At 37.5% G+C, this 26,128-nt stretch overlaps 1 protein-coding gene across 1 annotated transcript in view; it reads right to left on the reverse strand.

Moving 5' to 3' along the window:
- Window positions 1-26,128, reverse strand: part of DEPDC1B (DEP domain containing 1B) — an 81,725-nt gene that overhangs the window by 24,966 nt on the left and 30,631 nt on the right. Inside the window, exons 3-7 of the mRNA XM_059175056.1 lie at window positions 19,128-19,263; window positions 14,703-14,830; window positions 13,512-13,642; window positions 11,518-11,565; window positions 7,300-7,440 (exon numbers count right to left, since the gene is read on the reverse strand). Of these exons, the coding sequence (XP_059031039.1) occupies window positions 7,300-7,440; window positions 11,518-11,565; window positions 13,512-13,642; window positions 14,703-14,830; window positions 19,128-19,263 (584 nt within the window). The remainder of the gene's footprint in view (window positions 1-7,299; window positions 7,441-11,517; window positions 11,566-13,511; window positions 13,643-14,702; window positions 14,831-19,127; window positions 19,264-26,128) is intronic.

Raw genomic sequence — 26,128 nt, forward strand, 5'->3', positions numbered from 1 at the left:
GTTATATAGAGATGAAATTTAGAGCAGCGTTCTTTTCAAAATTTTCTTACTGCAACTAAAATTAAATATATATGTTACATCACAATATATATGCAAATACATAGGTATTTTTTTTAAATACATAGGTATTTAACTAAAACAAAAAAGTATATAAAATTACCAATTCTTACTATATACAATGTACTCCAATATTTGTACACTATTCTGTCTTTTTCTTTGTTTAATACTGTCCTGCTACATAGAATTCATATCTAAAATACAACTTCTGAAACAGTGGCTAAACTACTGAGTTTAAACCAAGGCTCTTATAGAACAAATATCCAGGAATACAGAACTAGAGCCAGACAGAAATCCTGGGTCTGAGCGCGGGAGACAGACCCATGATGAAGGTAAGGAGCAAAGATCCTTAGCACACTGGTGCTCCATGAAGCGGTATGAATATGATCAAAAGGAAGGTGTATGGGGAAAAGGTTGAGGTTTGATGTGCTTGTAATACTTCAGTCCTTGGCATCCAGTCCCAAAGATGTTATTTTTCAATCTGTTGAAATGTCAAAGCAGGACTCACTTCTAGATCTGCTTTTGAATCTTGGAATGCTACATAATGCTTTCCTCAGTTCAAACACATATAGGAATACTTAGATTCTCAAAAATAGTTTAATCTGACTTCTCTGTTTCTGTTTCCTAACTTCTTTCTCATTGCTGACCATTACCTAATCTTTTTTTTTTCTTTTGGTAAAAGCTTACTGATGAAAGCATGTTGGAGAACCTGGGAAAAATGACTGTAAGAGAACTTAGCTTTAAATTACAAATGATAACAAAGAAGGCCTCCTTGGGCACCTCGGTAGCTCAGTTAAGCAGCTAGCTGTCTTCATGTCAGGTCATGATCCCACGGTCTTGGGATCCAGCCTGCCTCAGTCACCCTGTTCAGCAGGGAGCCTGCTTCTCCCTCTCCCACTCTCCTTGCTTGTCCTCTCCCTCTCTCTCTGTCAAATAAATAAATAAAATTTTCTAAAAAAATAAAAAATAAATTAACACGTGCCAGTCTACTCTTGAACTCAAACACATCTTCAACAAGTACCTTTGGATTCTTCAAGATCAAAAACTATAGCTGATTTTAAAGAGCTTCTTGCAGTTTTTTAGATTCATGGGGGGGTGTTTTAGGTTTTAAGAACTTCTGAAGGACATTAACATTCTCTCTCATTTTATAACCAAAGAGTTTCAATGTGGTTAATATTTTATCCTTTGGATTAATTTCATTTTGCTCAATAAAAGCTAACAATAATTTTTTGTCTCTCATTATTTCTATAATCTCAACATTATCATAAAAATACTGAGTCTTCCTTTTCAAGAAAATGACAAGGACATTCTGTAATGAAGTAACTTGTTTCTCGCATTTCAGAATGATATACGAGTCCTTACCCCAATTACAGATTATAAAGGTCTATCACAAGTAGTTTCACATAAAAAAATATCTTGCTATTGTCTGAGAGAAGACATGGCCAGATAGCAACATATGATTGCCCTATCTTAATTTATACATTGGTCTAATTTTCTATATTTTTTTGGAACAAAAGAATGAAACTTAGTAGGTAAATAAGTGTAACCCATTGCATTAGTTTTCACATTTTGAAATCTAGAAGCATGACAGGCATCACTGCCATTTATCAATGAGAAAACCAGGGTCTCAAAAGGTGGAGTGACTCATCGAAGTGGGTACACTTAGGTCAACAAACCAAGTTACTGGAGTTTTGTGATGTTTCCATTGGTGAAATAAGAATAAAATAATGAAAAAATAATAAACAATCCACCAAAGAACTTACATAATTCACTTGTAAGACTTTTTTCCATCAGGGAAACACTCCATTATTTAGCTGTATTGAAGGAGGATAAGTGAGTAAATAATCAAATACTCAAAGAAACCCAGCTATTCCTTATGATAAAAATAAACACAACTAAAATAATGTTCTGTATTATTAGATATTAAGTGACACCTCAGCCATGAAGACCACATGACAGGTTGAGAGTTGTCAGTGCTTTGTGGGACCCCTACCTTTGTCACTGTCCTTCCCATTCTCCAATGATTACATCAGATTTCCACTCTGAAATCCCCCCAAACACAAATTTTTATTTTTTGCAAAGTAGACCTGCCTGACGTTTCCACTAAGATATGTAATGTTATCAATAAGCTATCCCTTGTGGGAGCTTCAAATAAGACTTTTAAGAGGGCCCAGATTTTCTTCAAAGGCCAATGAGACCATGTCTGTTCCGCCAGTGAATAAGAGACTCAAGGACTCGAAAAGGTTCACTGGTAGCTTTCGAACAACCAAAGTTGGGGGGGAGGGGGTCCTGTTTCATTTTCAATAAGAAGAGATATAAAAAGGAAAGGTTTATACTAAGGCAAAAGAATTCAAACTACAGAACAGTTGGCAAGGACTCCCCGCCTAAAGAAAGACATAGCAAGAGGGACTACTTCTCCAGAGGCTTTGAAGAAAAGGCAAACAAGTAGCCTTTGTGAATTGCTTAAAAGTAGGCACAGATTCACCCACGTACAAGATGATGCCCTTTCCTACATTAAGAGTTCCAAACTGCTATAGCATTTTTATGACTTCTTTGCTTTTATGCTGAGAAAATGTTTCACCCACCCAACAGCAGATAAATATCAACTATATTTTAGATTTGCATTTTTTACATTTAATTCTCTAATTCAGCTGGAATTTATCCTGATGAATGGTATGAGAATGGTCTTCATATTTTTCCCCAAAAGTTTTTTCAGTTATTCTAGTGATTACTAGTATATTTATAACTAGCTTAGGTATTTTGTTATAGCCAAGGAATATCTAGAATTTCCCTAAATTTCCATCATTAAGGGGTACCTAACCCCACTTTACTCTGACAACCTTGATATAACAGCAATCATTTTATTTGGAGGTGATTCAACATCCTTAACTTGGCTATCTATATCTTAAAAGCTCCAGCCATAAACCCTGGGATCTGAGAGCAGAGAGTACCACCAGCAAGAACCTTGCACTAACATGGACAAGAGCCCTCTGTCTGGTCAAGCACACCAACTAGGAACTCTTGGGGGGGGGGGGGATTGTTTTCCCTTAAGAATTACAGTGGGATGAGGACCTTGAGATAATGTGAAGAACATAAGAGCAAAGGTAATAAGGCAAAGATGGCACGAGTCTCCAGAAGATCTCCGAGAAGTCATTAGACAAAAGAACCAAAGAATGGGGACGCCTGGGTGGCTCAGTTGGTTAAGCAGCTGCCTTCAGCTCAGGTCATGATCCCAGCGTCCTGGGATCGAGTCCCACATCAGGCTCCTTGCTCAGCAGGGAGCCTGCTTCTCCTCTGCCACTGCCTACCATTCTGTCTGCCTGTGCTTGCTCTCTACCCCCCCCCTCTCTCTGATAAATAAATAAAATCTTTATAAAAAAAAAAAAAAGAACCAAAGAATGGAAAATCTACCCTTATAAGATTTTCCAAATTAAAAAACCCAGAAGATCTCAACTATTCAGTTGGATATTCCGTGTACAATCAACCTGGTGAATTTCAATTCTGGCATTTTCTAAACTACACATTTAGGAAGTAGGAAACAGCAAAGAGCTACTCCATTTTGCAGCCACCTCGCAAATAAACCAGGAGCTAGAAGCCCAACTGCCTGCAGGAGCAGACAAAAGGAATAAATGAGCAAAGGGAGTCATTGGGAACTGGGCTTGAGAGTCTGAGAAGCAGTGGCAAGCATTGATGAGGTTGCAAATCGGAGTTCACGTCTCTGGAACACTTGCTCCTTCTAGTGGTGGCTCTAGCTACAGAGACGCAGCTGTCAAGAGCAGAACTGCCAGATATGCCAGTTTTTCTCTTCAAAGAGTCATAAATTCTTAGGTAAGTTTCCTGTTTTTCAAGTTTGCAAATTAATTAAGTTTTCTTTTTAAAATACAAAGGTCAAACCAGATGTATCTATCAATCAGAGACAGATATTCCTTTGGCGCAGAGATCACTAATGCAGGACTTTAGATTTTAACATTAATCAACCCACAAGTCACCCAACTGTCCTAACACCATCCCCCGTCCTTCTGTGCTTCCTCTGTCTCCCTTTTTCCTCGATATGGCAAATTATGGCAGGCTACACAGCTCACTGGGTTCCAGGGTATATGTGGAGTGTAAGTGAAGGATGCTAGACCTCATTCACCCCATTTAAGAGTCAGCCAAATTCTGGTCTTAAGAAACTGCCATTTTGGGGGCACCTGGGTGGCTCAGTGGAGTAAGCCTCTGCCTTCAGCTCGGGTCATGATCTCAGGGTCCTGGGATCGAGCCCCGAATCGGGCTCTCTGCTCAGCAGGGAGCCTGCTTCCCTCCTCTCTCTCTGCCTGCCTCTCTGCCTACTATGATCTCTGTCAAATAAGTAAATAAAATCTTAAAAAAAAAAAAAAAAGAAAAAAAAAAGAAAGAAACTGCCATTTTGGAAATGAAGATGAATTACTATACAGTCATGTTGTTAGGTCAGACTGCTGACCCAAATGAAATCATTTTAGTTCAAAAATATTTTTTTTTCCTTTAAGAACTCTCAGATGTTTTGCTTCACTATCAGTGACTAATGGCTCTCAAGGTCACAGGTTTTGCATCAGGCTGGTTTATCTCATTCTGGAAGTAAAGGAATAAACCTCAAAAAATCCAATTATTAAACTAAAAGTCATTTCCACTGAAAGTGCTGTAGAATTTTTAGCTTCTATACAAAGTAGACTGATTATCTACTTTATTACTTACTTATCTAGTAGCATTCTACTGTAATCCAAGTAAGTCAAAAGGTTTGAAGAAATGAGTCAACCCCACTGAAATTCAACCTATGTGTCTGGCTTGTACATACCCATATACAGATTACCTTTTACCACAGACTTTAACAGGATTGCTATACCAGATGATTTTTGTTAATCACATAGTGATCAAGTTATGATAATCTAGGAGAGAAATAGAACATTTCTGCTTCTTCTTTGACTAAATAGGATTTAAAATAAATAGTTTTCAGTGAAGACTATCTTATACATGTTCACTTGAGAAGGACTGCATCAGGGAAGGTTAATACACTTTGACAATCTACACACATTATTCTTACTGATACCAAACTGCCATAAATTCTCCATTCTGTCCATCTTTCTCTAAACCCTGTATAAGTAATATTTTAGAGGGTGGCCGATTCTGACATCAACTTGGAAATAATCAGCTTTAATTCCTAGCTGAGATCAAAATGGACAATGGTGGCGTAACGGACCAGTAATACATGAACACAACTGATTCAAATAGGAATTTATTTTCTAAAAAACGTTCCAAGTACTTGGGTTTCCAAACCAGATCATTTTTACCACAGAACATTATGAAAATGGAAAATGAGATGAAAACCTAAGAAGTAATTTTTAATCCAGTCTTTAGGGTCACTTGGGTCATTCAGTTGGTTAAGTGTCCAACTCTTGGTTTCAGCTCAGGTCATGATCTCAGGATTGTGTGATCAAGCCCCACATCAGGCTCTTAGCTCAGCGCAGAGTCTTCTTAAGACACACTCTCCTCTCCTGACCCTCCGCCCTACTCGCACACTCTCTCTCACTCTGTCTCCAAAATAAATAAATAAATTTAAAAAATACAATTCTTAGAATACTTATTTTACCAGTGGCATGATGGTAGTAAGTGGCTAAAATGAGAATCGGTTCAGTGAGTCCATTTGCATATTAAAGAGCAGGAAGCATTTGTCATTAGACATGATGTTCAAAAGGACAGAAGCCCTCGATCCTCTTTGGTTGAACACAAAATACCAAGACGACCAGTGGTCTCAAACTCCAGTAACAGGCCTAATCATTTCATCTGTTCCCAATATTAATCTCTCTTTAAAAACACTCATTCTTATGCACATGGTTTAGAGTTTGTTGTGTTTTGTTCCTTATCAGAAAACCTACAGAATCTTAAAATTTAAAGTACTATAAGATCAGGTACATTATTCAAATATTTTATAAGGACACTATGGCAGCAACCATACTTTTAAGAAGAAAATAAGATGGGAAGAGGAGAAAGGGAAGAGAAGGGAAGGAAAAGATGGCTAAACCCCACAGTACTCAGGAAAAAGAGTATGCAACCGCTCATAAATTTACATAACGGAGCATGATACTGATACAATGATATGGTCATTAAAATAGTTTGACAATAATGCAATAATATTTATGGAACAATCACAATAGCAACAGGAAAATCTGATATCCAACAAGAAAGGAATAATATAAAAAAAGACCTATAGCAATAATGTGGATTGTTTTTCCTTTCTACCCTGCTTTTTTGATACTGTAAATTCTGAAGTATAGATCTATGTGAAGAATAGGAACACATTTCAGAGAATGATAAAGTTACCATATTCATTTGTCATGTCACAAATAACAAATAGTCCTACAAAAACCTGTCCCTTCTATGAAAGGAAATTAGCTTTCTAAATGAAAATACCTCTCCCATAACTTGACTGTTCATGAAGGCATATCCAGAGTAGTAGATTTACTCTGAACAGTAAATGTCAAATTTACATTCTTCTCTACCACAGAAGTTGTACATTTTTGTTTAAAAATGACAACAGTATATTACTCTTTCTTAAGAAGTAAAAACTATTGGCCCTCGCTGTGAGTTTCCTGACAGAGCTCAACCATTTTCTTTTCCTCCTTCATACAGTAGGACTGCAACCAGGCAAACACCTCATCAGTTTTTATCTCAAAAATGCTATGGAGGGGCTCCTGGGTGGCTCAGTCAGTTAAGCATCTGTGTTCAGCTCAGGTCATGATCCCAGGGTCCAGGGATGGAGCTCCACATCCATCCATCCCTCCTCGTCATCATCGTCCGTTGTCGTCATCAGGCTCCCACCTCAGCAAAGAGCCTGCTTCTCCTTCTAACCCTCACCCCATTCATGATTGCTCCCTCTTTTGCACTTTCTGTCTCTGTCTCTCTCTCAAATAAATGAATAAAATCTTTTTTTTTAAGATTTTTTATTTACTTATTTGACAGGCAGAGAGGTGGGCAGAGGGCGGGGGCAAGAAGGCAGGCTCCCTGCTGAGTAGAGAGCCTGATGAGGCTCGATCCCAGGACCCTGAGATCATGACCTGAGCTGAAGGCAAAGACTTAACCTGCTGAGCCACCCAGGTGCCCCAAGGAATAAAATCTTTAAAACAAAAACAAATATGCTATGGAGGTTTGACTAATGGAAGTCTCAAGACAGAAAAATGAAATGATTCAATGTCAATAACACAGACACATGTTCATTATATTCCAACTTACCTAATACACTGACAAAGGCATCAAAAAGATGAAATGTAAGTAGAGGCTCTTTCAAGTGACCATAGTAATCTGCTATGGTTTTAAAGACATCTTTTTCAAATCCTAAATACATAGGCTGCTTCAAATCTGAACAATTAGGCCCTATTAGAAAAAGAGAGAGAGAGAGAAACGTTAACGGGATGACCACGTCAAAAAATTAGCCTCTATGCATATGTATGGTGTGTACAGATACCAAGATCAGATAAGTTGGGGGAAATTAGCATTATCTAAGTTGACATTATACATTTGCTTACACAAATATTCTTTATGTCTAAATGCTAATTATAAAACAATGAGGAAAATCATGGCTTACTTGCATTTTAACAGAAACCCACTCTTTCTGTCCTTCTGAAAGAAATTTTTGTTCAATGTAGATGATGATTACTTTCTGTGAAATATTCATTTTCCTAGTCTTTACACAGTTGATCAAGATGATAATTAGCTCACATATGTAATAGCAAGTTATATGGCAATTTGCAAAATTTTTCATTATTTTATCATTGTTGTATTATGAAATCCTAGAGTCAGAGCTGAGTTAATCAAATTCTACCTTGAAATAAACTACTTCAGACTAATAAAAACTTACTCTTTTTCTTAAAGATATTCAAAAAAGATGATTTTAACATTATGTCCTATAATTCATTCTAACTATAAAACTCACTATCTGATCTCCAGCCAACCTTCAAAAGTTAGTGTATCAAGCAGGGCATATTCCAAAGTTGCAGTAACTATAAGACGCCTGGAACAATGTGGTCCCAGCCATACACTGAGCAGAAGCAAGGCAAAGATTCTGTTGTATCTGGGACCAAAGAAAAACTCTTCTTGTTCTAAGAAAAACAAGAATGCATAGCTCTAATGCATAGCTCTCTATAGAAATGGCAGCAAACACCTCCAAGAAACCATGCATAGACCACAGATTTACATTACCAAGTGGAGAGACAAACCGGATCTGCCCATGCCTTGAGGGAAATGGCAAGCAGCTTCATGAAGAGCAGTTTGGCTAGTCCTCTCAACTTCCATGACAGCATGGAAGAAAGGAATGCAAGTGCCCACAGAACAGAAGACTAAACAACTAGAACCAAACAGATCTCTATTCTCAGGGAAACAAAAAATAAACCAATAAAGTTGAAAGAAACCCTTCCTTCAGAACCACTCCAACCAAAGATAAAGGATCAAACCAAAAAAAGCCAGTTAAACATTCTGGGCCTTTGTATTTCAAGTCCAACGGAACCACATGAAAATGGCTTTTTGTTGGTCTCCTTAAAAACCCTCTTACCTTTCAATATTCTGTATACTTCTTATGAAATAACTCAATTTGATTGACTAAAATGAAAATAACAAAAGACCTATCTGTGGTACCATGTTAACTTAGCAGCCAACAGAGCCACCATTCTTGCTTGCTTCCTCCTCTGAAATACCCCAAGCTTAGTCAATTAAAATCATTAGCTTGGTGTGACTCAGCAAGCAATCCACATTGTCTTGAATTACTCCCTCCCAGATAAGTAAGCAATTGATGGTAAGCGGTTGTGAGCAGTGTGTAAGCAGTGTCCCTTTATGAACATTTCATCATTCTTGTTAAAAACATGCATAGAAGTGTTGCCTGTATCTGTTTTTTTTTCTTTTCTTTATTGAATCCTTATAATCTACATGCACAAAGAAGAAAAACACAGTTAACTGTTTTTATATTTCCTATCAGTCCATCATTCTGTGGCCAACCATGAGGCCGGCCAACAATGAAAGTACCCAGACCTATGTGTATATTCGTCTACCAATGGGCTTGCGAGAAAAAGGTGAGTAGCAAATTTGCAGAAAAGGAGGCAGAGGCCTTCAAAATATCCTGTAAATCAGCCAGCCTATCCTTTCTGTTGTCCCCTATTAGATTACTTTAATGGGAAACTTGCCTCAATAAGGATAAGAACGACAAGGAACAAGTCATGACTTTGAAAGACTCAAGTAAATTTGGGAGGCCAATGAGAATTTGGAAAACTTAATAACGTCACAAAACTATTCAAAAAGACGTGCTTTGGGGCACCTGGGTGGCTCAGTGGGTAAAGCCGCTGCCTTCGGCTCAGGTCATGATCTCGGGGTCCTGGGATCGAGTCCCGCATCGGGCTCTCTGCTCAGCAGGGAGCCTGCTTCCTCCTCTCTCTCTCTCTGCCTGCCTCTCTGCCTACTTGTGATCTCTGTCAAATAAATAAATAAATAATCTTAAAAAAAAAAAAAAAAAAGACGTGCTTGCCCTTTGGTCACCTTTTTTTTTTCCTTTGACACACAAACAAGCATTCTTATGGATATGCCAACTACCTGGAAAGCACTGCACTCAATTCACGTGAGCCATGTCCCTGTTCCTGAGAACTTCCACCTAACACAAGACACCTCACACATGCAGAGAACATTGTGAAGTTGCTCTTTACATCTTCCCCCTCCATTGTTGAGTAATTCCAGTTAGTCTACTCTTCTTTCAGAAGTTTCTGTGGCTTTATGTTTACTACTCCCTTGAGGGAAAAATTGTACTCTTCACTACATTTTGATCATCACTGAAAAATCTATATCACAACCATGTCTTCATATGCATTACAGAACATATTGTAGCCTAGATTTGTTACCAGTTTCCTCTATTCTTTCCCAGCTGATCAACTTCCAAATCCTTGGTTTGCCAGGAATTCAGAAAAGGGTAATTTAACTTTGCATTTATACCTTCTATTTCATCATTGCCAACTCTGGCCAAAGATATAATTTAAATTTAATTTACTTCAAATAGTTGAGCAGGAAGAATAAAAAGCATTCTCCCAACCTGAACCACTCTACATCTTAGAGTTTCCAAAATATTAAGCAAAAACCAATGAAAATTTAATAGTTAAATACAGAAAACTTTAGGCTTCACACAAGCTAATAATTGGTTTTCATATTTAAAATGATAGTATATAAACATTGTCCATATACTATGACTGAGATTACCTAAAATAAACTGCATAGTTATCTTAATTTCATTCTATAATCAGACAAAACTAACACCAGACAAATCATTCAGAGTCTACAAATTCAAAATTTTATTACACTTATATATATACATGCTAGCCCTACCCAAAAGGTTCCTTTCTGAGGCCATCTGTAAGGCTTAAAGACCCCATAGACCAAATATCACCATTATTAGTCAGCAGCCAAAATAACTGGAATTATTCTTATTAAAATCCCTTGCTTTTGGTAAGCCATTTACTATTAGAATCCCTTCTTTGGGTTAAACCTTTTAAAAAATACCCAGAAGGGACGCCTGGGTGGCTCAGTTGGTTGGACGACTGCCTTTGGCTCAGGTCATGATCCCGGAGTCCTGGGATCGAGTCCCGCATCGGGCTCCCAGCTCCATGGGGAGTCTGCTTCTCCCTCTAATTTCTCCTCGCTCATGCTCTCTCTCACTACCTCTCTCTCAATAAATAAATAAAAATCTTAAAAAAAAAAAAAAACCCAGAAAAATGGCAGTGTTAGTGAGATACTATAATACACATTCTTTACAGTGCCTATGATATCTAGTGAAGTGAATATCTATGCCCATGAAAGGGACTGTGGAAGCCTGTGCAAACCCTCAAAGGACCACCACAATTCAGGCCCTGTCTTACATCCAATAACTGAAATATCCCTTGTTTCTCCACATTAAAGTTCTTCTCCTTCCAAACCATCCTGCTTATCAATCAGCCTAGTCTTCTGAAACATCTCTTTATGTCAATAGTAGACTGTGTCAATAGTAGATAGTAGATAGGATCTGCTGAGAACACTGAGATGTAAATACAGGGTATAATTGAGAATATATTTTAGAAATTTTTTTTTAAAAAGAGGTTTTAAAAATAAAAATGTATAAATTGTCAACAGGCAGCTATCTGTACAATATTATATTCAATATAACTAATTTTTCTTCACTGTGATGAAACAGAAGACAGTATGGATTTTATCCGTCGTGGGATTATATTCACCAGAAAAGAGAAGAACAACATTCCTTCAAAAATGTTCTGTAACTCAGCCCTTTCACCAAGTCACAAATTCACTAAAAGCACACTGTTCCCAAAATAATTAACTGTCAGCCTCACAGGTATGAAATCAATGTTCAGGCCATTGAACAAAAATATTTTTTAATTCAGGACACTATTTTCTGTTAATCTTATAAAACAGAGGATAATTAGTACTTACAATTTGCCAAACACTTCATAGCTGACAGTACCCAATGAGGAAGCTCTTCTGCAGAGAAATGAAAATAAAAAGATTATCTGATTCACTACATATAACTCAAGGAATTATATACGTACACAGAATCATAAGAATGTATAACCTGCCCAAATAATATGAACATATCTGCCAATCATATATTACACATCACCTATTAACAGAATGGCATGTTTAAGCACTGGAAAGTTTTCCTAGGAGCAGTGTCACAACATGGACTTGTACAGATCATGCCTGTAAATTTCGCAAAGGACAAGATGCACCTTTTAAAGCTTTGGTGAAAAGCAGGAATTTGATAGTTTATTCTGAAGAAACAAACAAACTAACCAGATACCCTAAAAATTAAAGAAGGAAAAGACAAAAAGTAAAAAATATAAGTTACCAACTATATTTGTGAATTCAGTTCACCAACCCCCCCCCCACAAAGGGGTAAACTCTCTATGTCCATTGTTCAATATAAGTATCATTTTGCATGTTTCAATTTTCAAAATGTTTTAGGCAAAGAATTTTCACTGACAGACTAATACAGGCTATTAGTTTTTGGGCAGCCTTAAAATAATAACTTTTAACATTGCTACAAAAAATCCCAGCTGAGCCTTTTTCCTGAGTTCCTTCCCTCCTGGTCCTGACGCAGATATCTGATGAGATGGCCCTGCACTCATGCTTCTACTTCTCCATTTCCTTCACTCTGTGAAAAACTGCAAAGACACTGGTCGAACTGTATTAAAACTCTAACGAACCTGAGGCTTGTGGAAGTGCTCTTCTTTCTAAGAACTTGCTAAGACAAAAGATGACCGATCATCTAACTAGTAGGTAAAAGTATTAATGTTTGCTCTACTCAAAGAATGTGGAAGGATTTTAGATGTATTTCAAAGGAAATATCCCTATCATTCTATGTAATTTAATTGTATAGGTTGATATTTACCTGAAAACTCACAAAGTCATAAATTTATTTGTTTGCTTGGATCCTCCATTCCCAATATAGAGGCTACATAAAAGAGGAGGTGTTTCAAGTTTCGAAGACACATTCTGCTACTGTCAGGAATCGGGACCTAGAAAAACCTTTTTCCCTTTCACAGCTGCGCAGGCTCCTTCAGGTAGAGTTCTGTCTTGTTGCCCAGGAGCCTCCAGCCCTAAATTTAATAATAATTTATAAAAACCTAAAAGTACTGTACCATCTTCCCCCATCCAAATGTCATTCTAGTTCCAGCTATTCCGAGAATCAAAGGTTGGAAGTAAAAAGAACCATTCCAAAAAATCCATCCAATTCTGACCCCTCCCCAATTCAAGAGAAGAAAGCTTTAAAATCAGCTTGGGGATTCTGGCCCACTACAGGTACTGTATCCTTGTTTTTCCAAATTAAAAAAAAAAACAAAAAACAAAAAAACCAGGATAGGCAACTGCTAAATGTCTTTTTTTCCTGACTTGTAAACTGGCTTGGAAGAAAAGGTATTAAAAAATTAAAGCACCTTCAGCATTTAAAGGGCTACCTTTATTAATAAGAAAAAAAATGACATAAATCAAGACTGTCCCAGAAAATCTACCACAGAGACACCATATTGAAAAGGTCAGTGAGAACCGAAAATCAATCAGACCCACTTGAAACCTAAAATCAATTTCCAAGATCCAGTCAGTCACAAACTGACTCAAGCACTCAGGTCTTAAACTTACTATTCAGGGATTTTTCTGTGAATACAAAACTAATTAATGCCCAGTGTGGCTAACACTGAACTAGCCTCCAGATGGATTGTGCTGAGGCTTTGACTCCTGGATGTTCACCTTTCCTCAACACTTCCTTAATCCACACAATTATTTAAAAGGCAAGAGATAGTGAGACAAGGCTATACATAATGAGGGGGTATAATTATTGAGGGTTTAGGAAGGGTCAATAAAGAAGCGGATGGACCTGTGCAGCCAACATAGTGGGTCAAATGGGACCAGAATAGTTTTTATGTACTTACTTGACTTGTCATCAAGGATGACAACGCCCTGCTTGCTCACACTATACACATTATGGATGATGAACTTGGAGTTAACCAGTTTAATGTCTAAGACTTCTTCCAAAGAATCCAGGCCAAGGACTTTCTGTAAACTGGAAATATACATAATTAAATTAATTACTTTTCTTAAAAAATTAATATTACCCAGGGGTGCCTGGGTGGCTCAGTGGGTGTAAGCCTCTGCCTTCGGCTCCGGTCATGATTTCAGGGTACTGGATTGAGCCCCATGTCAGGCTCCTTGCTCGGCGGGGAGCCTGCTTCCCCCTCTCTCTCTGCCTGCCTCTCTGCCTGCTTAATAAATAAATAAAATCTTTTAAAAAATTAATTAATTTAAAAAATTAATATTACCCAAAAACCTGGCATATAAAAGATCAATCTTTAAAATGTGTCATTTTCATGCATTTTATCCAATCTTTGGCAAAAAAGCTAGAAATTTAATATGATGAAAAAAATTTAAAAGATCCTTTGATCATTAACAGATTGCTCCACTAATTTAATAACATAACACCTTCAATGCCAAGAAAATTATTTCATAAGTATAGAAATTAAAAAAACAAAAACCAGCTTATTCAGGGATGAGAAATTGCTACTAGTATGTTTGTGAAGGGGGAATAAAACTTGCTTTATGACATCATTTACTTTGTTACCTATAGTATAACAAATATCTAGAAGACCAAATTTACCATTGTGCTTCATTAAACATCAAACTTCAGAGTTACTAGAAAGTTCAAGAACTTTTAAATTTCTATTCTTAACTATTATATAAATGACAATAGAAAATTTCCAGAATTCAGTTAAATTATGTTGGCTAAGCAGCATCGCTACAAATAATACAAAGATTTTATTTTTTATTTATTTATGTTTTTAAAAGATTTTATTTATTCATTTGACAGAGACACAGTGAGAGAAGGAACACAAGCAGGGGGAGTGAAAGAGAGAGAAGCAGGCTTACTGACAAGCAGGGAGCCCGATGTGGGGATCGATCCTTGGATCATGACCTGAGCTGAAGGCAGACACTAAATGACTGAGCCACCCAGGCAACCCTAATACAAAGATTTTAAAACATAATTTCAGAAATTTAAATATGCAGAGAGTAATAGAGAAGCAAAACAGACAATACTGAAAATTCTCATTAACATCAAATGCACATACTATGCTAATGTCATAGACTTCCATATCTCTTCTACGTTGGCCTCTGTCAGCTGTCTGCGGTAGACGAGACGGCAAGCTGGCACCTCTCCAATGGCAATACTGTGACGCTTGAACCACATCTCTGAGTTCTAATTGGGGGGAGGGTAGAAATAAAGAAAGAGGGCAAATATTTCAATAGATAGTGGTATGATTTTACCAGAAATTTCTTTGACTTGTTTTTTTTTAATTCGATTTAAAATAATAACTAGAAATATGAACAAACTTTCTTTGCATGGACTACAGAGAAGTGAAATATAACTCTTAAGGATCAGGTCACATTATAAATGAGTATTCATAAATTACAAAAGAACGATGGGAATAAGCATGACATTGACTATTTTTTCCCTATGGGAATTCCAACTAATCTATGATGTAGCCATGAAATAAAAATCAGAATTAAGTCAAATACCTATCCATATTTACACACTGTTCAAATAGAGTGATTGTTTAAAACAAACTTAAAATCTATTACTTTCAAAAATTCTCTATTTTTTAGAATCAAAGATCAAATAAGTACAAAGTTGAAGAGCCACCCCCAGATCTTAGGCAACAGCAGAAGGCAGGAAAAAACAAGAGCTCCACAGCACAATCATTTACAAAGATTTTCTGTAATAGTTTTTTTTACAAAAGTATCATTATGGAAAAATCTTATAAACTTGGAAAAACAGAGCCAGAAAGTTGTTTTGTGATTTTGTTTTTAGAGAATTACTGAATTACAAAAGAAAGTTGAAGACCATGAGGATTTGTGAATTTTTTTAAATAACTAATTTAGGTGTTCATTTTTGAAGGCAGGCATATAAACTGTTGCATTTGCCTACCAAACCTACTTCTAAAAGTTATCTTAAAGAAGTACCATGAGGGCACCTGGGTGGCTCAGTCCATTAAGTGTCCAACTCTTGGTTTCGGCTCAGGTCATGATCTCAGGGTTGTGAGATTGAGCCCTACATCAGGCTCCGAGCTGGGCTCAGAGTCTGCTTAAGATTCTCTTTCCCGCTCCCTCTACTCTTCTCCCTCTATGCTCCCACTCTCTCTCTCTCTTTCAGTAAATAAATAAATAAAATCTTTAAAAAACAACAAAAAAAGAAATACCATGGATATATTCAACTATTTATCTCTAAAGATACTGCTTATTATTGTCTCCTGAAAAACTGGAAACACAGTATATATTTAACAGTAAAGGACTGGACAAATAAAATATATTACTTTCATGTTGGACAAGATGCAGATATTAAATATGATGTCAAATGTCTAATCTCATGAAAAAATAAGCTAAGCACAGTGTTCTAAGTGAAAACACAGGTTATGAAAAGCTCAACATGATCTCATTTTTGTGTCAAACGTTTGTATGGAAAAAAGGACACACCACAAAAATGTTAATATTAATTCTCTCTGGATGATATCATAAGTAATTTATTTTCCTTTGTTTCTGCCTGAAAACAATTTCATTAAATAAATGAATAACAGCAACAGTAATGAACAGTTAGTGAATACCTGTGTGCCAGCCACCATTCCAAGTGCTTTATAGTTATAAACTCACCTGATTCTCACAACAAGCCTACCCCAGAGGTACTATTATCACTAAGAAAATAATGACATTTTTCACCATTAAGTTCACCATTAAGAAAACTGAGACACAAACACAATGAACAAAACAGAGAAACAAGCTCTAATAGTTAGTAAATGGAGGATTCAAGATCCAAACCCATTAATCTAGCCAGAGTCCATATCTTATTTTTCACACTGTACTGCCCTCAGCAAAAAAGGACTTTTATTATTATTTTTTTTGCTTTATACAAGTAAAAAAATAAAATAATAAAACAATGGCAAAGCAAGAGGAAAAAACAGGATAAAACAAAAACAAAAACCAGCAAGCAAAGAGGAGGCAAAAATAAAAACAGGGAAAATAAAATAGAAGAAAACAAATGACAAGCTGAAGTTCTTTAAGAAAGATGAACTGTTCCTTTATTGACTATGAACCTCACCATTCTAAAACCCACATCAAGGCACAAATGGGGAAAGAGATCCTGCCCTGCCCAATTTTCCTTTGGACATTGCTCAAGAAGCAGCAGCCAAAATTTTGCTGGAATTACAATAAGCAGAGAGGGCAAACCTCTCCTACTTCATTTAAGAGGGAAGTACAAGATACAAGCATCGAAAGAAACACAGGTACAGATGACGAGGGAAATTATCAGCTTTAAGAGAAAATGGCTGATCAATCTAGGACACTGGTATACCCACTTCAGGGCTCCTGGAAAATTAGAAAAGAAAATGAAAACAGAAGATACAAGTCATTGTCATTGCAGCATTAAAATGTGCTAATGAGTACTTGGTTCTATAGATGATAGCAGGAATATTACAATTTCATAGAACCAGGTGGAATACAAAAGGGAAGTTACTATACTTATGACATAAATACATATTATTTTAATATAGGATTTTATCTCTTGTACAAACAACACTAGATGACCTTATAAAGAAAAAAGGTCTGTTGAATAAAAACTACCAATGGGGTCAGGTTAGATGTTTAAATGTAAATGTTCAACCTGATGATTCACAGACCTACCCCTGGGACAAATAATACATTATATGCTAATAAAAGTAAGTAAAAAAAATAAATAAAATAAATGCAAATGTTCAAAAAAAAAAAATGTACCTGATCTCATGGAGCTTACATTTTAACTTTCTCTGGGACAGGAACTATCAACAAGACCTTAAGAATTCCTCAATAGGAATGAATTAAAAGTCTTTAAATACCCGAAGTAGTTCCACTTTGTTTCCTCATTCTCTATTTTCATATTGTATGTTTCACTAGACTATGCCTTTTTAGTGTTAAAACTGTATCTGTGAGAAAAAAACAAACAAACAAACAAAACCTGTATCTGTGGAGCTAACATAATGCATGGTACACAACAGACACTTAATATTTATTAATGAATAAATTAATGACTTCCAAATATGATCTCACCTTTACGTTCCAGGATCATATCACCATCTGCCTATGAGATACCTCCATTTAATACAGGCCATATTTATCACCAAACATATTTAGAACTAAATTCATTGCCATCATGCAAACCTGCAAGCCCTTATGGAGTCCCTATTTCTGTCACTATTGCCACGCTTTTCCTTGAATTATCTTTGAAAAAGCCTAAGATTCTTTTTTTTTTTTTAAACTTTTATTTATTTGAGAGAGAGAGAGAGAGTAAGCATGAGCTGGGCAGGGAGGAGCAGAGGAAGAGGGAGAAGCAGACCCTCCACTAAGCAGGGAGCCCAACGTAGGGGTTGATCCCAGGGCCCTGAGATCATGACTTGAGCTGAAGGCAGATGCTTAACCGACTGAGCCACCCAGGTTCCCCAAAGCCTAAACTGCTGTTGCTTCTTCTTTTATTTTTTTAAGATTTTATTTATTTATTTGACAGACAGAGATCACAAGTAGGCAGAGAGGCAGGCAGAGACAGAGAGGGGGAAGCAGGGTCCACGCCAAGCAGAGAGCCCAATGCAGGGCTCGATCCCAGAACCCTGGGATCATGACCTGAGCCGAAGGCAGAGGCTTTAACCCACTGAGCCACCCAGGTGCCCCAAATCCAAGCTTCTTAACTATTATTTTCTTCAAACTGAGAATACAATCTCTTTAGGGAAAAAAAAAGTTGCTTTTTCTTTTAATTAAATTGCCTAAAAATGTTTACATCACGTCTTTGCAAAGAAAGTCTGAATTGGACATCTATCAAACTAAATTAATTTAAAATATTCGTGTGGGTACAATTCTTAAAAACTGCCATATGAAAGTTTCTTTCTGTATTTTATTTTCTAGCATTGTTTCAATCATGTAGTCTGCTACTGGTACTATTTTAAGGAAAAAGTACCCCCCAAATTTACTTTATTCTACAATAAGCTTAGGTTTTCCCAAACTAGCAGAATCTATCTTTGTTCATTATTAGGTGTCATTCCAAAATACTTCACACCCTAACATTCCCACTCTCAACTAGTAAGAGTTAGAACAAAATTCGGGAAGATACAAAGAGGGAGAAGAGTAACTTCTAGAACACAGGAGAAAAGGAGATCATAAGGGAGTTGCCACAGAAACCTGCTTGGTCTGAACCTACAAAAAATACCTACCATGTTTTCAGTCAAAATGTTAGCAGTAAAGAGAGAAAAAGTCTAACAGCTAATCTTTCCTTCTTACTGTTCTCTCAGCTATTAACACGTAAGATACTGTTTTAAAGCACGTTGGGACCATAGTTCACAGAAAGAAGTAGACTAAGACTGATGGTTCACAGACCATTTCCCACATCTGGAGGCTGTTAGCCCTGCCCTCTGCTGCCACCATTACAATCACCAATCTGCTCCACCCCCACCTCCCTGCCCAGCTTTTAGTAACACACTTACCATCACAACTGGCCTCACTGGGATGTTCTCTTGTGAAGTGCTTGGTGGGGGGTCATTCCATTCTGGAAATTTAATAACATCCTTTTGGCATGTAGGCTTCTTTGGATATGGTTTTAGGGGTGAGGAAGGAGGAAATCTAAAAACCAAGAAAGAAATCTCTATTATTGTAGTCAATGGGAGACACAGATATTTTAACAATAGTTCCCATTTCTTGTATCCTTGGGAATTTATATAATAATTTCAAACCTCAGATAATAAATGAGGTCATGCTCAATCAAATTACCACATGTGGCTCACTGTACCCAACATATGAGTTTTTCCAATGTTCATTCATTACCTGTATCAGATAAACATTTATGAAGAAAAACAGGAACCAAATATGTGATACATTATGAAATAAAGAAATAGAAATATATTCTCTTATCAAACGATTTTCATGATTAAAGATGCTCTTAACAGCTGCTAGAGCAAGCCATTTCTTTCACCAAGCTCAAAATATTTACCATCTCACAATTCTCCAAAATTTATAAATGGTACATATGCAAAGAGAAATTATGGACAGACTAATCCTCAGTGACACTTGCTGAGCAAGAGTATATTGGCACAAAAATATTTTAGCCTATTATTCATTTTTTTTAAAGATTTTATTTATTTATTTGACAGAGAGAGATCACAAGTAGGCAGAGAGACAGGGAGGGGAAGCAGGCTCCCTGCTGAGCAGAGAGCCCGATGTGGGGCTAGATCCCAGGACCCTGGGATCATGACCTGAACTGAAAGCAGAGGCCTTAACCCACTGAGTCACCCAGGCGCCCCCCTATTATTCATTTTTACATTGATTTCAAATACAATCCTCTTATCCTTAATATGGAACACTTCACAGTGAGATGGAAGACTTGATCTTGAAGGAGGTTAGAAGGTGCCCAATGTCCTCCTTCTGCCTTTTGTACCCTTCTCTACCTTATCTCTCCAAGACATTGGTACCATCACTCCTTGGACTAACACAGAAGCCTAAATACAATCTAATCTTTAAACTAGTCTAGACTATACCTGGTAAAGAAGAACAGAAGGTAGTTAAATAAACATTTTCCTCAGAGGATCTTTTTCGGTTAGAAAAAGATAGGTTGCACTGCCTTGAAAAAGTAACACAAGAACTCTCCTTCTTAATGTTAACATGGAAGCCAATAGGTAGTTTATTTTTTTATTTATTTAAGCCAAAATAAAATTTTAAAATCTTATCCATAATACCCACAGGAAAAATAATCCAAATAAATGATAAATATCTTATTTTTAAATACATACAGAAAAAAAAGAATTTTTTAAATGTCTACACTTTACCCAAAAAGTTTGTATTGAGGTGAATCAGGAGAATCACATATAATAAGCACTATGGGGGTACATTTCAAAAATAGTCACAATAGACATGAAAAAAGGATGGCTAATGAGAAAAAAGTCCCGTTTCATCTTCTCTAAAAGAATATCCAGTAATTCCACTTTATTTGAAAAATCAGTGAGAAAAAAATGAAATCATTAAGTCGAGTTAAAGACAAATAAAATGAAAGACAGATTAAATTTTTTAATCAGGTTGCCAAGGCAGGTATTTCCAAACAATTCCAAAATACAAATTAAATAAATCACTAAAGCCAGTCAGTTACTCTACCTCTTAAGCAAAGACTGGCTTACAAAAGTCCAATCCTATCTATGAGAAGCTAGTAATTACAATGGAAGTCCTACTGTCAACCAAAGTACAGCACATATGCACACACTCGGGTACACACACACACACTCCCACATTCACATACGCATATAATGCATCCAGGGAAATCACAGGTCACCCATCTGTCAGTTCTTTAAAAATTCAACACCATCCCTACCCCCAGCCCACTACTGATAACACAGTTAACCCTCCCAACCCCTTCAACTAAAATATGAAAATCTGACCTAAGTTCCAGCCCTAATTCTCTCATGAATAGTCTGTAACAGTGTCTCTAAGTTAAAGTTGGTTCATTTGCCAAATAAAGGAATTACATTGGATGACCTATACAACAGCCTCCTGGGTTCAAAATGTGCTTCCTGTATCCCCAAAACCCAGAAACAAGTAATACTTTGCAAAACCAAAACAGAAGTTCTTATGCAGAGAACTCTGACTGAAGAGATACCAGGGAGCCACGTTCTTCCATCACCCTGGGAAGAGGAGGTCTCTGTCACAACATGTGCAGTCATCGCTGGCCAGGGTGGGAGCTTTACAGCCGCCCAGCCAGAGATGAAATGTAGAAGAGCTCCCCCTAATGGACTACTTTTACTGTGTGCACTAAAAGTTTCACGTGTCATTTTAACACTTTAATCATGTGATCTCAGGCTTCAAAGCCTGTCAGAGATGATCTCATCTAAACGTCACATTTTTTACTTAGGAAAATGAGGTCCCAAAAGAGGAAAGCAACTTACTAAAAGCCTCACAACTTACTGGCCAAGAGAACAAACCATCTTGCACAAAAGATACGCCAGCCTTTTAATAAGGACATTATAAAAATTTATTGAAAGACATTAATGAAGTAAATCAATAGAAAGACACATCATGTTGGTAAGTAATAAGATTCAATATCCATATTCAATGGTAAAATGTCAACATCACTATTCCTCATGAAGATATATACTTACAAAGAAATTCTAATCAAAATATAAAAATTTTCTATGAAATATGATAAACTGATTATAAAATTTACATGGAAATGCAAGAGACCAAAAACAATCGAGACATTCTTAAAGAAGAAAAACGAAATGAGAAACTTGCCCTTCCAGCCATCAAGTCTCATTCAGATAATACAGTAGGGCAGCACTGATGGCACTGACCGCAGATGGTCAGCATCAGCATTACTGACAATTGGGGCTGGATAATTCTGTTGTGGGGAGCTGTCCTGTGCAGTGCCTACCTGCTGGCAGCCTCCCTGGTGTCCAGCTACTGGATGCTAACAACACAGCCTCTCAAGGGTGACCACCAAAAATATTCCCAGACATTGTCCCCTGCAAAATGGCTCCCAGGTGAAAATGATGGGCCTAGACAGACAATCTAAAACAACACACCCATTTCTTCAGAACCCTGACTTATGATACAAAAGACATTACAGATCAATGAGAAGGTGTGGACTCTTCAATAAGGAGTTCTGGTCCAATTGGTTATCCTTTGGGGAAATGTGAAATTGTATCCCTGCTACAGAGCACACTTGCCCTCCATATATTCCTCTGGAAGGGATCTTGCCACTACCTTATCAATAGCTAGAGTGTGTTTCTCTATTCTTCTGGGTCTGGGTGAGCCCTCTCCAACAGCTTTAGTAACTGGAAGATGGTAGGAGTGAGACTGTGCCATTTCTAGGTACTAGCCCTTAACCAGCCTGGAACACCCTCTCTGCCTCTGAGAACTCCCACTCTTCCTGCCAAGCTCCCTCTTAGAAACCAGCTACCATGTACAGAGGGCCACACCCCCACAAGCAGCATGCTAAGATGCCAAAGCCACAAAAAGAAGCTGTGGAAGATGAGACACTGCATGGAAGGAAACTGAGGTAAAGGAGCACCTCACCTGCAGACTTGGGCGTGCAGAAGTCATCCTGGAGGTAGACGTTCCAGGCTTAGCAGCCCCAGACAATATCCAGTTATAGAGTTATATACTCATATTCCTGACCCACAAAAGTATGTGAAAATAACAAGGACTGTTTGAAGCCACTATGCTGGCGCCTAGTTGTGTTACACAACCACAGAGAGGCTGAACAGAAATTTGGGGCATTTCTATTAGGACGGGCAGTGAAGCCAGAGAGCTCAGATAGACTTGTTAGGTGAAGGCTAGCAGCTCTGTGAGGAAGTTGTGGTTGAAGGCTGTAGGAAAGACCTCTGTTACATAGTGGTACCAATTTCAGTCAAAACTGTCCCTGACTGAGACATGAAAAACACAAAAGGTAGATCTAGAAAAGGTGTTTTCCAGTATGAATGCTTAAAAGTGCCAACTGGTTTCTTTTAGCCTCGGTAACAAGGTACAGATAGATAGAGGAAAAGAGGGCCACTTGAGTTTTTAACCAAAATTTAGAGGAAATACAAAGGAGCCATGACTTGATTCCAAAACAAAACTATTTCTCATTCCCAAATCTCAACCCTAACAAAAGTTTCTCAAAGTAAAAATAGCCTTACGACCAATATCAAATTCAAGATGTCTCTAGTAAAATATGGTCTGAGGGAAGTCACATGAAAGACTTTTATTGAGGCCTCTCGGTGGCTCATTTAGTTAAACAGCCAATTTTTTACTTTAGCTCAGGTCATGATCTCAGGGTTGTGCGAGCAAGCCCACATGAGGCTCTGTACTCAGCAGGAAGCCTGCATGAGGATTCTTTCTCCCTCTACCTCTGCTCCTTCACCACTCATGTGTCTGCTCGCTCTCTCTCCCTCTCTCTCTCTCTAAAATAAATAAATATTTCTTTAAAAAAAAAAAAGACTTTTACTATAACTTCAAAAAGATTGAAGGCAGTACCTTATAGACCATCTTGGATAAACTAAGAGTTTAAGACTCTTTAAGGTGATGGGTCACAGAAAACTTTTAAGCAGCCCAGACAAAAAAAGAACCTGTTTCATAGACATATGTGTGACTTTTGCCTAATGGAATAAGCCACAGTAAAATTCATAGAAAACCCACAGAATTTTTAAGACAGTAATACTAGGAGAATCACCATCCACTTGGACTAAAAAGCAAACAGTTTGAATGTAAAAAACAGTCAAGAATCTCAAGCTTCACTAACCAGGAAGTATATGAAAAAGCTATTCCCCTGCAAACATGGGCCATCTCTTATGGAAAAGGAAAAAATGACTTAACATGTAGAGTCAAGACTCCAGCAGGAAGAGCCAGGACCCATGCAGAATCACTCACAGGAAGTAGAATTATGCCCTAATCAAAGAATGGCAGACACATGTTCAATTTATTTTTAGAAGTGCTATGGGCCAGTGGTTGCTTTATGAGATGCCATAATGGGATATATTTGGGGAGTCATGATGCAGGGGATGAATATAGTTTGCAAATGAATGTCCTTGTCCAGAATGCATTCTGCAAGGATGGCCATAAAAGTATTGCCCAACCTTCCCCAATGTGACTCTCTACCCCAATGTGACTTTGATGAGGTCAAAAATTCAAGCAATCCTGTGATTGCTCTGACAGATAGAATATAGCAGAAGTCACATATTACCAACTCTAGGCGTAGTTCTTAGCTACCTGGCAATTTTCTCTTCTTGCCTATAGGAAATACTTCCTTTTGGGATGCTCATTCTTGGGACATGACCAAGGTTGATTGAAAGCCAGCCACCAGGTAAGGATAGTGACCACCCTAAGACCATCATGTTGCAAAAAGCATAACCCATGTGAAGATGCGCTAGAGGACCAAACCCCATGTAAAAAGAGAGAGCGACCAAGAAGCACAAAGGCACCAACCACATCTCTGAGCGGAGAAAGAAATCATCTTGAAAGTGAATTTCATAGCCCAACTAGTGCCTTATGGGTAATGGGCAAACTGCCAGATGAGCTCTTTCTAAATTCTTGACACAAAAAACATAAGCAGAATAAAATGCTTTAAGCCATTTATGTTTGATGTAGGTTGAGTTTCAAAAACAGAAAACCAGAACAATCTCAAGTTCACACTATGAATAAAAATCATGGGTTTAGACTATGATATAAGAAAATTCTCTCCAGGGGCACCTGGGTGGCTCAGTGGGTTAAGCCTCTGCCTTCCACTCAGGTCATGATCTTGGGGTCTTGGGATCGAGCCCGTGTCGGGCTCTCTGCTCAACATGGAGCCTCTTCACCCTCTCCCTCTGCCAGCCTCTCTGCTTATCTCTCTCTGTCAAATAAATAAATAAAATCTTAAAAAAGAAAAAAAGAAAATATCTCTCTGACTTTCAGTAATGAAAGAACTCCGGCTAAGCAAGATACAAAAACCACAAAGTATAAAAAAGGATTTGACACATTCATTTTACATTAAAAAAAAAACACACAAACTTTTCTGCTTGTCAAGACATCATAAATAAAATGAAAAAAAAAAAAAAAAACCCAGGAGATCTTTGCATCCAAATAACTGACAAAAATGATTAATATCTAGAATATATATACATTTTTAATTTTTTTTAAGATTTTATTTATTTATTTGACAGAGATCACAAGTAGGCAGAGAGGCAGGCAGAGAGAGAGGAAGGGAAGCAGGCTCCCTGATGAGCAGAGAGCCCAATGCGGGGCTCGATCCCAGGACCCCGGGACCATGACCTGAGCGGAAGGCAGAGGCTTCAACCCACTGAGCCACTCAAGCACCCCCATAATATATATATTTTTTAACTCCTAAAAATTTATAAGGAAAAAAAATCTTGAAGAAGACCAAAGACATGAACCAGGCATCTCCAGATATGGAATTGAAATGATGAATAAACATACAAAGACACATGATCCATGAGTAATCAAATACCATCACAAGTATTTCGCACTTACTGGACTGGCAAAAAATTAAGTCAGTCAATATTAAACGTTTTCTACTACTGAGATAAAACTTAGTGTAGCCACTATGGAAAACAGTTTAGTTGTAGTAGAGGTAAAGTTGAACGTACAAGATCCTCTGAATTAATTCTACTCTATGTAACTCTGGGTGGCCTAAACAAACTCTTACACGTGTACAAAGGGAGACATGCCCATAAATGCTCATGGCAGCATTGTTTATAAAAGCAAAGAAATGAAAAAAAAAAAAAAAGGACGCCTGGGTGGCTCAGTCCATTAAGCCACTGCCTTAAGCTCAGGTCATGATCAAGTTCCACATCGGACTCCTTGCTCAGCGGGGAGACTGCTTCTCTCTCTGCCTCTGCCTGCCACTCTGCCTGCTTATGTGCTCTCTCCCTCTCTGACAAATAAATAAATAAATAAATAAATCTATCTTAAAAAAAAAAAAAAAGGCAAAGAAACGAGAGCAACACAAATCTCCAGTGGAAGGGGAACA

The sequence above is a fragment of the Mustela lutreola genome, chromosome 5 (assembly GCF_030435805.1).
Source record: "Mustela lutreola isolate mMusLut2 chromosome 5, mMusLut2.pri, whole genome shotgun sequence".
In the NCBI taxonomy this organism is placed as follows: Eukaryota; Metazoa; Chordata; class Mammalia; order Carnivora; family Mustelidae; genus Mustela; species Mustela lutreola.